At 32.1% G+C, this 15,314-nt stretch overlaps 1 protein-coding gene across 1 annotated transcript; it reads left to right on the forward strand.

Annotated features, from left to right (window-relative positions):
- The first annotated feature begins 1,134 nt into the window (after window positions 1–1,134).
- On the forward strand, window positions 1,135–8,947 carry SLITRK6 (SLIT and NTRK like family member 6). The gene is made up of 2 exons (XM_079138179.1): window positions 1,135–1,665; window positions 3,978–8,947. The coding sequence occupies exon 2, from the start codon at window positions 4,002–4,004 to the stop codon at window positions 6,516–6,518; it is 2,517 nt and encodes an 838-aa protein (XP_078994305.1). The 5' UTR covers window positions 1,135–1,665; window positions 3,978–4,001; the 3' UTR covers window positions 6,519–8,947.
- Window positions 8,948–15,314: the final 6,367 nt, after the last annotated feature.

The raw sequence follows: 15,314 nt of genomic DNA on the forward strand, positions 1-15,314 counted from the left end.
GACTATGAAAACCATATGGATCTTAGAGCATACCCACAGGTAATAATTAGATATTTATCCAATTTTCTATTCTTATATTTTGATAATTGAAACAAGCTTAAACTCCCTTTTATTAAATACTATATTAAGAAATGAGACCTAATTTGTATAAGTGGTCTCTGGAATCTACAGTCAAGAGTGAATCTAAACAGAATGTTAAAAAAAATGATAGCTTTTATGGTATATTCATTTTAAACATAAAAATATTTGTTTATTTGAAACACAGGTAAGGACGAATGATTTTGCATAAACAAAAATTTGGGGAAATAAGAAGTCTGTTGAGAGTTTCTTAAGGGTGATTCAGAAAAATTTTTGAAGTAAAGTTTAAATAGAACTTTTTTGGAAAAACAAATCTCTGACCTAGTACCATAAAAATCAAGATACTGTCGTTTGTACATATTTAACTTGTGAGTTTCATATGTGAAGGTAGAATTTCATATCTTTGGGAGTGATAAACTGTTACATCAATGACAATTGTATTGTAAAATTTTGAAAATATGGTTTAAAATCATAATAGTTTTACTCTAAATATTATTATTTTAAAATAAACAAATGAGACCCTCATTTCCACTTTCATTATTGAACATTAGCTCCAGGGAAAGAAATAATGAAGTATAAAACAAAGTCACTCACATAAGGCTTTTAAAAAATTCGAAATGGTAAATACAAATATGTTATAGGGAAGCAGTTTGTGTTACCATTTTAAAATTATATTAGGGCACAGTTTCTACTCTGAACACCAGCAAGAAAAAACAAAATAATAATAATTAAAAGAAAAAAAAAAAAAACTACAAGAAGCAACTCTTCTACAGGCAGCAAGCCTGTCATTTCTCTGCATTTGTGTGTGCAGTACAGTACTGGGTTACATGAGAATTTAACAGACTGCATTATTTAGTTTCCCATAAATAACACAATATATTATTAAACATTTTAAACAACAGGTAATCATTTCCATCAAAATTCACTTGCTCCATATTTGGTATTAAAAGGAGGGGAAAGACCATTTGCAGAAAGAGGAGGAGTTGAGCAGTCCCAAGGTGGAGCTGTCTCTTGTGTTATATGACACGAGTAGATTAAAGTGCTCTGATGGGGAAGGGCTTAAAGGCTGAGTCAAAAGCCAAGAAGTCTCTTTATTTACGCCTCCCTCCCAGCCCTTGGCAATCTGACTAATAACAAACTGAGCTAACAAGAAAGACTAGAAAGGGAGGAAGGAAAGCACTGCTGCAGCTTGGATCTACAACCAAAGAAAGCAAGAGTGATCAATCCCAGCTCTGTTAAACATCTTGTTTATTGGCTGCATTTAGCAGCTTGCAAATGGTTAACTATATGCAAAAAAGTCAGCATAGCTGTGAAGTATGCCGTGAATTTTAATTGGGGGAGAAAAGGACAACTGCTTCAGGATGCTCTAGTATGCACTCTGCTTGCAATATTTTCAATGAAATGCTCAGCGATTTGTCCTTCACCAGGGATTTTAACTTTCCAAAGCTATGGGACTGGTCAAAAAGTGATCTGAGAGAAGAAAGTACCTGGCAGTTGGTGTTTTCTTTTTTAATATAAACTGAATTACTCTGAACACCTCTTCCAGCTGTGCATTACAGATAACGTCAGGAAGAGTCTGCTTTACAGGTAAGAAGAATGTTTCCAGGCTTTTCTTATCCTGATTTTTGCATTATCACAAGATGATTGAATTAATATATTTGCCTCTTATTAAAACAAAATAACTTTGCTTTAAATGATATTTGGTTTCATTTTGCTCACTGGCCAAACTAATGCTGTAGCAGATGCCTGTTTCTCAGAGCAGCATTTAGTCCAACAGCTGGCTGCGGAGAAGCACAAATATAATAATATGCCACTATTTCTTTTACAACATGCAGTTTGTTATTGGAAACTAAATATGTGTACTTCCTGAAGGGAAGATTGCTTCCAAGTGTTATTGCTGAATTTCAAGTATAAGTAGAATATTCCACAATTCTTTTTATTTTGTGTACTTACTTTTATGTTTTCCATACACTTTCTGAAAAATATGTACACAGGGAGTTTTGACCTCTTTCACATTGTATCAGATATGGTTACTATAAAACCACTCTTCAAATTTCTGTGCATTTCTGAAAAGATTAGAAACTGTTCCATAGCACATTTTGGAGAAATTAAAATAATGAGATGTTCTCAAGTAGAAATTATTTACTATTTTGCCAATATGCTGTACTTCATGAAATGAATCATATTCATTGTTGGTGATTTATGGAGAGGTATTTAGAGTGTTTTGGAAAGCTAATCCACGAGTTGAAGACTTCACCTATAAGCTTCTTGACTCTAAGCGCAGCACTGGGTGTTATTTAAAATCAAAGTGTTTCCCTATGGACATGTAAATTCTAGTAACTTTTTTTTTATGTAGACTCTGTTGTTTTGTTCCTTCAGTTGCCCAGTTGCCATTTGCTTTTCAGAAATTTCAGGCTACATGTATTTGCAATAAAATAATGTATTTTCAGGAAATGAAAATTACTTTCTGGACTAATGATTGGGTTCTGGGATATTTTATCTGATTATAAACTTTAATTCCAAAGTTTCTATTCACACTTGATGTAGGCTAATAAAAACATTTGGCATTTTGAAAAGCTCAGTAGTCACAAAATGTGGTATTTAACTGTTCATTTGGTTTATGTAAATTTAGGAACAATGTTTAAAGGAAAGGAATAAAATTATATACAATTAGAGTTATATATACTTACTTTATCATTGTTTTTATGTCAAAGTCAGAGTCTTTTAAGGATTGCTGTTTCACACGCACATCTTAGATTTTCAGGACTTGGAATATATGATGTTGGTTAACATGAATTTTTCTTTTTTTTTAACCAAATTAGACATATCTGGAAGTATTTTGAATAGTGCAGTTTGTTTCAGAGTTCATTGTTTGAGACTTTTGGCCTTATAATAAAGGCAATTGACTGCTTGATTACGTGATGACTTTGAGTGCCCTAAAGCCTATTTTGAGACCTCAGTAGAAAGTCATATGCTTAAAACGTACATGAGGCGTTGTTTATTCTTGTACAGTATACTGAAATGTGTGCTGCAGGTCAGTCTTCTTCAGTTTTTGATAATTTCAACCTTATCCATAACAAAATTAAAAAGTAGGCAGAAGTATCCTATATTTAGTAATACAAAATAAAGCATACCTTCAATGAAATTTGACTATAAAATCTTAAGCCTATATGTCTAGTGCTACTATTATGCAAACTGACTCAGACAAAATAGTCAAGGCAGAGTTCTTTTTAAAATGCCTTGGTTTATTAGCAATTGACAACACATTTTCTTCAAAGCTTTAAAATAAATAATCGAGTTCATAAACATCTTGGTTTAAAATCAAAATAGCTTAAAACACAGACATGGTTATAAATACATAAAAATAATGCATACACTTGCAAACATTCTTACATATGTATACACGTGTATACATTCTATCACTTTTACATTTTCTATAGTTCTCTAGGCTTTTGACTAATACCTACATATTTGTTCTATATTGTAATCCTCCAGTCTTAAATTCCTTTAGTTTAATGTTAGGAAAAATCAAGCCATTCTCAAATATACACTTTTACATTATATTAAAGTATTGGTGGTCCATTTATCCAGAATCACCTCTCCTATCTTTCATGAGGTTGGTTATTTGACAAATGTGAACACAAATATGTTGACATAATATTACAAGTAGTCCCTATCCTAAATTTTATATTTTAACCATGGTGCATGTTAAAAGTAACCCAAAATATGCCTGTCCAAGTATTAGAAACCATTTTTTAAGAAAAAAATGTATATGCAAAATATTTATATTTTCATAGCAACAGTTTCCTTTTTAGTGGAAGACCTATTATTTTGAAAATGTCACTCATGTCCCTGCTCCTTTCCAATAAAATCCCTTCTTATTGCATTTTATTTTACAGAATCAGATTTCATCACATGACAACATGAAGCTGTGGATTCATCTCTTATGTTCATCTCTCCTTGCCTGTATATCTTTACAGTCCCAATCTCCGATACCCTCAATCAGAGGTTCTTGTGATTCTCTTTGCAATTGTGAGGAAAAAGATGGCACAATGTTAATAAATTGTGAAGAAAAAGGTATCAAGAAGTTATCCCAAATAACTGTGCCACCATCACGACCTTTCCACCTAAGTTTATTGAATAATGGCTTGACAATGCTTCACACAAATGAATTTTCTGGGCTTACCAATGCTATCTCAATACACCTTGGATTTAACAATATTGCAGATATTGAGACTGGTGCGTTTAATGGCCTTGGCCTCCTTAAGCAACTTCATATTAATCACAATTCTTTAGAAATTCTGAAAGAGGATACCTTTCATGGACTGGAAAACCTGGAATTCCTACAAGCCGATAACAATTTTATTACAGTGATTGAACCAAGTGCCTTTAGCAAGCTCAACAGACTTAAAGTGTTAATTTTAAATGATAATGCTATTGAGAGTCTGCCTCCAAACATATTTCGATTTGTTCCTTTAACCCATCTGGATCTTCGTGGAAATCAGTTGCAAACATTGCCTTATGTTGGCTTTTTAGAACACATTGGTCGAATATTGGATCTCCAGTTGGAGGACAATAAGTGGGCCTGCAATTGTGATTTAATACAGCTAAAAATTTGGTTGGAAAATATGCCACCACAGTCTGTAATTGGTGATGTTGTATGCAACAGTCCTCCATTCTTCAAAGGAAGCATACTAAGTCGACTGAAAAAGGAATCTATCTGCCCTACTCCACCAGTGTATGAAGAACATGAGGATCCTTCGGGATCATTGCATCTGCCAGTGACATCTTCAATAAGTGATAGTCGCATGTCAACCAAGACCACACCCATTTTGAAACCACCTACCAAAGCACCAGGTTTGATACCTTATCTTACAAAGCCATCCACTCAGCTTCCAGCACCCTACTGTCCTATTCCTTGTAACTGCAAAGTCCTGTCCCCATCAGGACTTCTAATACACTGTCAAGAGCGTAATATTGAAAGTTTATCAGATTTAAAACCTCCTCCACAGAATCCTAGAAAGCTTATTCTAGCAGGGAATATTATTCATACAGTAATGAAATCTGACCTAGTGGAATATTTTACTTTGGAAATGCTTCATTTGGGGAACAATCGTATTGAAGTTCTTGAAGAAGGATCATTTATGAATCTAACAAGACTACAAAAACTTTACCTAAATGGTAACCATCTGACCAAATTAAATAGAGGCATGTTTCTTGGTCTCCACAATCTTGAGTACTTATATCTTGAATACAATGCAGTCAAGGAAATATTACCGGGAACATTTAACCCAATGCCTAAACTCAAAGTCCTCTATTTGAATAACAACCTGCTACAAGTTTTACCATCGCATGTTTTTTCTGGAGTTCCCTTAACTAGAGTGAATCTTAAAACAAACCAGTTCACCCATCTACCTGTGAGTAACATCTTGGATGATCTTGACTTACTGACCCAGATTGACCTTGAGGATAATCCATGGGACTGCTCCTGTGACTTAGTTGGATTGCAGCAATGGATACAAAAATTAAGCAAGAACACAGTGACAGATGACATCCTTTGTACTTCCCCAGTGCATCTTGACAAAAAGGAATTAAAAGCCCTCAATAGTGAACTTCTTTGCCCAGGTTTAGTAAATAACCCAACTCAGACCAGTTATGTTATTGTCACTACTCCTACAGCAACAACGAATACAGCTGGTACTATTTTAAGATCTCTTACTGATGCTGTACCACTATCCGTTCTAATATTAGGACTTCTGATTGTTTTTATAACTATTGTGTTCTGTGCTGCAGGGATAGTGGTTCTTGTTCTTCACCGCAGGAGAAGGTACAAAAAGAAACAAGTAGATGAGCAAATGAGAGACAACAGTCCTGTGCATCTTCAATACAGCATGTATGGCCATAAGACTACTCATCACACAACTGAAAGACCCTCTGCCTCTCTCTATGAGCAGCACATGGTGAGCCCCATGGTTCATGTTTATAGAAGTCCATCGTTTGGTCCAAAGCATTTGGAAGAAGAAGAAGAAAGGAATGAGAAAGAAGGAAGTGATGCAAAACATCTCCAAAGAAGTCTTTTAGAAAGGGAAAACCATTCGCCACTCACAGGGTCAAATATGAAATACAGAACCACAGACCAATCAACAGAATTTTTGTCCTTCCAGGATGCCAGTTCATTATACAGGAATATTTTGGAGAAAGAAAGAGAACTTCAGCAACTGGGAATCACAGAGTACCTAAGAAAAAATATTGCTCAGCTCCAGCCTGATTTGGAGGTACATTATCCTGGAGCCCATGAAGAATTGAAATTAATGGAAACATTAATGTACTCACGGCCAAGAAAGGTGTTAGTGGAACAGACTAAAAATGAGTATTTTGAGCTCAAAGCTAATTTACACGCCGAACCTGACTATTTAGAAGTCCTGGAGCAGCAAACATAGATGGAGAATTTGAGGGCTTTCACAGAAATGCTGTGGTTCTGTCTTAAGTCCAATCTTTGAAATTAAGTGCCTTACATGAGTGTGTCATCAATCTGAACTTAAGCACAGCAGTAATCCTATGGGAAAAGAGAAGAAAAAGAAACTCAGGGATCACTGGGAGAAGCCATGGCATTATCTTCAGGCAATTTAGTTTGTCCCAAATAAAATAAATCCTTGCATGTAACTCATACAAGGATTATAGTAATATTTCTCAATATGCTTAAATGTGTTTCGTAGAATTTCTCTTGCAAATCTAAGATAAGGGTTGAACACCAAAATCACCCTTATCTTCTTGAATTAATTTACCCATGGATTAAAAAAATTGGATTTCATCATTTAAAAACTATACCTGTACATGTAGTTATAATATGTAAGGAATATATTGCTTATAACCCATATATACTTCAAAATGTGCATTGTCAAACACTTAATTTTCTTGCAATAAATGCAAAATAAAATGGAACTTGAGATTTATAAATAGTAATAATAAAGAAAAAAGTGGAACAGTTGTGATTATAGGGACAATGAGTGGCCCCAAACTTTGAACAATGTAGGGTTAATCAAATGCCACCCAAATGTTTTCTGAATTAAAAAAAAAAAGATTATTAATAGTTCAGGTGGAATAAATAAGCAAACTATTGGTTTTCTACACACTTCGTGTGGAGATTCTTAATGTCAATGCTGCTGTGAATTATGGTATGTCATTTGTGCTCAAAGTTTAACTCTTGGAATATTTTAAAAATGCTACTGAGATTCAATTGTAAATATGATTAGAGTACTTAAGTTTGCTTTCATTCATAGTATTAATCCTTTGTATATCTGAATGAACATGATAGAAATACATTCCTTGTGGCAAGTAATTCAAAGGTATAAAACAAATAGTAAAAATTGTTATTTTATTTTTATTGATGTATACTGATAGATGCCATAAATTAGTAGAAAAAGGCACTTCTAAAGGTAAGTGATTTAAGTTGCCTCAAGAAAGGCACAATGTAGCTTTATTTTACAAGAAGGTATAGCTAGATTTCTATGAACTATTTATTCTGTACAGTTTTGTATATTTTTGGTTCACAAAAATAATTATTCTTGGGTGCCTTTCAAGAAAATTAAAGATACTGCTCATTACAATAAAGCTAAAATGAAAACTCTATTTTCAAATGTGCTTTCTTCAAATAGTCTGATCCATAGTTCAGTGCAGTCAGAATTAGTACACAAACACACACATATGCACATACACAAAAGAGGGGTTTCTGTTTATTAGGCACAAAGAAATATTTTGTTTACCATGGGCAAAAGGGTATTCAGATTCTGGGTATGATGAACACTGAGACAAATGTAAAATATTATTAACAGTTTTCTCTTTCAAGCAAATCATTTTCCTATATAATACAAATGAAAACAACTTATTTTTGGTCTAACTACAAAATCAATATAGCAGGTTTTCATAAGGCAAAATGAAATTAGTAAAGGTAATTTCTGTTTTCTGAACACAATGTAAACTCATTTATTGGTTTAGGAAGGACCACATTTTATATAAAGAAGTATTCTTTTTGATTTATATAAAAACATTTCAGTGATTTGTAAAAATATTCTATTAAATGCTTTAGCTTTTAACACATTTCTGCACTACTAGCAATACATATATTTTTCTTTGATTTTTGAATGAGAAGCCCTGCTACTGATAAAAATAGTGGAGGCCTATGCTGCATGATATGAAGACAAATTATGGGTCTAAAATGAAACCATATTACTAGATTTCTCTTAAATAATTGCCCATATAAAAACAAAGCCACCAACCCTTATGTATCAAACATTTATTAAAAACCTAAATTTCTTCATTTATTTTCAAGGTTTTGAGGTACAAAAGTGGGAATTATTCTTTTTAAAGCAGCAATTTCTAAGGTAAAATGTATGTGCATATGGTATGCTTTATATTTATCTACTAAAAATATTCAGCATAGTATTTTTGTAAATCCTCCAAGGAGGGATTTAAAAAATTATATTCTGAAAGGACAAATAAAAGAGGAGCAAACATGTTATGATACTTCCTTACTCAATTGAGCATCTGCCAATAATTTTATTCCAGTCATGTAATCTGCAAAATCTAAGAAATGTCCATGCCTGGAGGATCTTTGGAATGGATCCATAAATTCAGACAGAAACATCCCTTGAGAACATTCTTCTCTTTGGGAAGGGGTAATAGTTTAATTGTTGTTAATTTCCTAAATTAATAATGTTCATTTTTAAACTTGCAATCAAGAGAAACAAAGTTATTTATGAAGACATGTAAGTATATCCCCCATATTTAATGTACCATCCCAAGACTAAAAACAAGTAGAAATTTGAAAGTAACTTAAAAATGGTATGGAAGCCATCATGGTTTCCAAAGAGGACAAAAGGTTAGAAACTTAAATGTTTCATTCACGTGGATTCCTTATGTGATTTGTTTCCCAGTAGTCATTGGGAGCTGACAAATCTAATAATGATCTTTACCCCTTAATGTGTTTTGTGATCTGTGAGAATCTTTCATAACTTTCTTTATTTCACCTGCATTTCCTATGACATCTCTTCAAAGAAGTTTTTTATTAGATTGTTTTGTTATTTACTTAAACAAGTAAATAATCAATAATCTATTGATTTCTAAAATCAATAGAAATATTCAAAATCCTAATTCTTATATCAGTTCAATATTCTCATCCTTATACACGTAACTTGGTCACTAAAAGAAAAAGAATGTTTTTTAAGTGATCTTGGGTTTGTTTCTTGATTTTTATCAGAAGTTTGTCCAATGCACATTAGTGCGAATTGTGACTGATGTCCCCAAACTAAATTTTTGTAATATGATGGTTGTAGTATAAAAATCATACTGGATCAAAACTTCAAATTCAGATCAATTGGTTAGACATAAATTATAATAATATTTACTTAATGAATCACTTTCCCTCCAAATTTTACTATTGTAAATTTATGAAAATGTTCTTCATATATGTTCCATTGATCTCATAATGGGATGAAAAGTTTAGTAGCCTCAGAAGAAACAATCATATCAATGATGTTACCCTCTTTGAATACTTTGCCATATTGTGAAAGAAAGAAAGCCTTTCCTTTCTTCCCTAATATTAAATAAATCGAGACAACATCTAAGCTGCCTTAAGCTGCCTGATGCTCTGGCCCAAATAATTTAAAAGGTTTAAGATTTGATTCAGGATTGAATAATGTGATGTGAGTATTCCCTTGTTGTTACATACCTTTTCTCTTTTACTTGTATTTTATTGATACATTATAATTACACATAATATTGACATTCATTGTGATATAGTCATACATGCCCATAGCATAATTTAGTCTGTTTCTGAACTGTAACTTTTAAAATGATGTTTTATATCCTTCTTTTATGCCCTTCATGTATATGGAGAGCATATCTCTATATCTGATATTTATCAGTTGATAAATATATTTAGGAGATATATTTTAGTTGAATTTTGTATATTATATATGCACTTTATACACACGTCCCTATCTATCTGTCTATCTATCTATCTATCTATCTATCTATCTATCTATCTATCTATCTATCATCTATCTATCTATCTATCGGCGCACACACACACACCCACCCACACACACACATACATATGGAGAACAAAAAAGATGAGCTAGTCTCTATATATTTGTAATTTAATCTGAATTAGATATTCTTCTATGATACTCAATAGATATCTAATTAAAAGCACATTTAAAAAAAGAATACTACTAAATTGCAAGATTGCTTAACCATAAAGCCGCATGCATAAATAATCAAAGAAAGTCCAACAAAGTTCCTCACATGTGAGAGTGCCTACAAAATTACCCTGAGAGACTGTTCTCTTCCTGAAACAAACAAACAAACAAACAAATGTGTTTTCAAATGATGTTTGGGAAGGGAAGTCTGGATCTCCTGGTAATTGGGAAAAGGTTTCACAGCGAGTGTGAGGATTCCTTTCTATTTCTTCTCCCCCGTACAACACTTTTGTGAAGAGAATGGCACCTCATAAAAGATGTGACCCACCTTTCATTGTAGGGTGGGAGACCACTGAAAGTCTTTCTTGGAAGGAGTGGTTCTGTTCCAGGTAGCCAAATCAAGAACAATCTCGTCAATGAAGAACGAATAGTGATTAAAAATACAGAATTTCTTTTTGCCTTTGCAGGTGTACACATTGTGAAATGGAGATATTTGTCCAAACATTCTACTGAGGTTCTTCACCTTAGCAGTGTCAAATTAAAATGTGTATATAATGATTGTTTGTTACAGAATTATGATAAGGCAATTCTATTTTAAATTATATTGTTTAACAACTTTGTGTTTTATAGAAATAATGGATGTTATTTGTCTTACAGATACAGCAACTTTTTTACAAGGTACATTTATGTTTATTATATATGCATTCATTCTTATGTATATGTAACAGAGGAGACTGCCAGATGTAAAATCCTCTTCTAGCTGCTTTGAAAGCGTAATTAAATAGACAAATACTCTTCTGTTAGTAAATGTCTTTCAGAGGATTAGTGAATGAAGAAAGGAAACAATTCAAAACAACAAATTGCAGACACACATTGATGTTTTCACAATTTAAAGTACTAAAAACTGTACACTTTCCAAATAAAGTGCCTTTGTTTCTAAATTTTAAGACATGGAAAGTAGGGAGATGTGACCTGCAAGCAATTATTTGCCTCTTCACATCTCTTAGGTTTTTACCGGTAGAAAAGCTTGATTATCTGAGAAAGAGTAAGATATTTTTGAATTACTCAGCTTGTGTAAAAATCTCTGGATATTTAAATGTCATTTCATCACATTTGGTTTTATAGATGTCTTGAAGAGATGTTGCACACAAAATTCATTACCTTGCCAAAATGAACTTGTTCAATTTTAATTTACATTGTTATCAGCAATGAATTCACCATTAGTGAATATATGTTAAGTGATTTCCACACACTTTCTCCTAGGTTTTATGAGAAAGTAAAGATAACTAAGACCCTATTATTACCTTTGTAGGATTCATAATGTCAAAAGTTAGTGTAGCAACATATGGGAGAATAAATAGGGTGTAACAGTAGATCAGAGTACTCCTATATTCAGGAATAAAGTTACATTAAACGATACATGTAATTTTATCCATTAAAATCCATTTTATCACAGACACCCTTTGTGCTTTTCTTAGCATCCTGAAGTACTTTGAGTTAGAAAATATATGTTTGAAGAAAATAATGTATCTGGTACAAAAATCACAAAAATTCCTGGATATCAGTATACATCAGAAACCTCTATCTTTCATCCATTCTAACTTTACATATAAAGTAGGTGAGAGTTGTACCAACTTTATATGACGATTAAGAGTTAAAACTCAGAGTTAGAACTCTGTTTTCTTGCTGATGCTGATTTATTTTCTTTGTTTTATTGTTACAACAATGGTCCTCACCAGACTGCCTGTCATAGCATTTACAGGCCACACAGAAAGTGTGTGTCTTCCTTTTGTGCATATTTTATTTCTGTGTTTAGATATAACACTGTGAGTTTTAATGTTTTATTGAAAGAAAAATGAGACATTTGACTAGTCATGCATTACATAATATTCAAAATGATATCACACAATAGGTAGTTTTTAAATGTTGAAGTATTATTTTTATTAGTTTTTATTATTATTATTTTTATTATTTTATTTTTATTAGTTTATTAGAGTGGACAATATGTACTCATGGCAGACAGGAAAACTGCGGGTTTTTTCCCCCCTAAATCAGAATAATTAATACTCATTTATATTTTTCAAACAGTATTTTTAAGAATTTATTCTTTCTACTTCATAAAGTATTGCCCAAGCAATTACAGGACACCATTCTCATGATATTACATTGATTTAAAGCTTCTATTACTAATATACAATTTAGTTGCTATTAAAATTGTCTTGTATATGGAGATTATAGTGACAGATATTTTCATTTTTTAAAAATTTTTGAAGAGCTCTGCCTGATGTAACCTTTATCATTACGGTATTGCATATAAATTTTTAAAAGATTATTATTTAATTTGATGTATCATTTGAAACCTAGAAAAACAGTTTTATAGTATGAGAGGTTTTATCCCCCATTTAAATAGACCTTTTTTTAGAGTAGTTTTGGGTCCATGATAAATTTGACCAAAACTACAGAGTTTCCATATATTCCTTCTTCCCACATAAATACAGCCTTCCTGCTATAAACACACCTCACAGACTGACAATTTATTACAAGTGATGAATCTACTTTTACACATTATCATCCAAAGACCCTAATTCACTCCTGGTGTTGTGCATGTTGTGGGTTATGACAAATATTTTCACAATTATACCATAAAAGCAGGATGCTTTTGCTCCCCTAAAATTCCTCTGAGCTTTGACAATTCATCTTTCCCTGACAACCATTGATCAATTACTGTTACAATAGTTTTGCCTTTTGTAGAATGTCATAGAATTGGAATCATAAAATATGAGGCATTTTAGGATTCTCTCTTTCACTTATTAAAATTCATTTAATCTTCCTCCTTGTCCTTCCATCTCTCCAATCTCTGCTTCATGTTAAAATGAGAGAAATACATAGCATATCACTGAATAGATCGATTATCCAGTATTGCCTTACTGTATCTATTGTGTTTAGCCCTCTGAGGCCCACAGTTTTTGGTTCCTATCTCTTTCAGGGTAATCACATATTCAACTGTCTGACAGTAGGTTAGTGTAGGAAAGTATATTACCAAAAGTAAGTGATGTTTTCAGAAAATAAAAGAGAGTTGTGTGAGAGTACAGCAAAGATAAAGATAAATATTCAGGAAAGTCTTGCTGATAAAGCTTAGAAATGATGTTAATAATTCCCAACAAAGGGTTAATAAAGAAATGGATCTCTATAAAGATTATATAAATTAATTATAAATATATGAATAAGCAACTGGCATGAACAAATTAACTGAAGGCTTGCCTTTGTAACTTGTACTTTCATCCCATCTGTGAATAATATTTATCTCAACAAATGTCTAAGTACTTCAAACCTTGGCCATTTCTGAAACAAGTAATAAGGTAATTGTATTCACTTCAATAACACCAATAAAATATGTATTTGTGGATCATTAGAAGTGTGATAATACAAATGTTTTATCAAATTTTAGTATTTTAATAAGTAATAATATCATTTCAAATGTCTGGACTATAAAACTACTTTTCTGTTTTAGAGTGAATTTTATATTGTAAGAACTATAAACAACAGAAATCATCTGAATATAATAAATGAAAAAAAAATCATTCAGAAAGGTAAAATTTTCCCTTCAAAGTTTTGAACTAGAATACTGAAGGATAATTTAAGTGACCAGAATTGACATTGCAAATCACATTTAACTATGCATCAACTGTTTTTATTATCTGAAAACATTTCTTTGTGAGGTATGTTTTAAAAAAAAAATATTCAGGTGAGAATAGAAACAATTAGGAAGAAAAGTTGGAATAAAATGATATAAATAGCTGGGACCAGTGGTGCATGCCTATAATCCCAGCAGTTTGGGAGATGAGACAGGAGGATGGTGATTTCAAAACCAACCTCAGCAACTTAGCAAGAACCTGTCTCTAAATAAAATTACAAAAAAGGGCTAGGGATATGGCTCAATGATTGAGACCCTGGGGTTCAATCCCTGGTAGCAAAAAATAAAAATATATATAAGTATTACCCCCTTTCTACACAAAAGGAAAAAGTAATGTATTTTATTAATTTGTCTTCTAAATTAAAATTTAAAATTATTGTGCCTGATTTTTACATAAGTTATTCTTTTTTCAGTTAAATTTTGTATCTTTTTGTGTCTGCTGGGTTCATGACAAATACTTTATGATGCATTTCTTTTATATTCATAGTCAGAGAGAAACCTGACAACACGGTCAAAAAAATTGGAAAGTATATGAGAGGAAAGTGGGAAAGATATAAGAAAAATAAAAGAGAAATACTGCACTTAGTGAATTAAGATGTTTGGTCTCTAACTCATAATTGGCTAAACCAAATCAAAATAATGGATTATTGGGTAATCAATTGTTAAAGATTTGTTGCTATATGAGATACTAAAAACCTGTAAATAACCGATTTCCAAATTAAAGAAAATTATTTTTCGTTACCTCTAATTTTGTGTTACATAATCACAGATACAGAGTCTATTAAAACAGGAATGTGATAGTTCACAGTACTGAACAGGATAAAATTTTTATCTCAGCACTTCCAGGGATGGCGTATTAGTAAATGAAACAACGAATAAAGTTCATACATTTGTGTATTAAAATATGAAGTCATGTAAAAAAATCTCAGAATAAATTTTCAAAATTATGTTTATGCATTTCACAGGTCCAAAACACAAAACCATTAATGACTAAAAGATTCAGAATGAGGTAATGCCCAAATCTATATCTTTACATATATTCAGATGTGGTCAGGCCAAAGTTTTACTACACAGTCATAGTTCACCAAACAATTTCCTGTTGCCTATGAAAGGTTTCACACTGGCTTTTCTGTATTCCTAACATTCCTGTCTGAAACTTCCAAATTAAAGTGCCACAAAACATTTGAACTTTTTTAGCTGATATTTCCATTTTTTTTTCTTTACCCTGGAGGAGTAGAATTCTAAAAGGAAATAATTGCAAATGACCTTGACCTTCCTTTGCACATAAAAGTTAACTTCTCTTACATTCAGTCCTTTGCCTTGGAATTTAGTAAAATGATAAC

The sequence above is a fragment of the Sciurus vulgaris genome (genome assembly GCF_902686455.1).
Source record: "Sciurus vulgaris genome assembly, chromosome: 4".
Classification (NCBI taxonomy): Eukaryota; Metazoa; Chordata; class Mammalia; order Rodentia; family Sciuridae; genus Sciurus; species Sciurus vulgaris.

What these genes read in the sequence shown, in the direction of transcription:
- SLITRK6 (XM_079138179.1), top strand. Translation starts at nt 4,002, where the DNA reads ATGAAGCTGTGGATTCATCTCTTATGTTCATCTCTCCTTGCCTGTATA.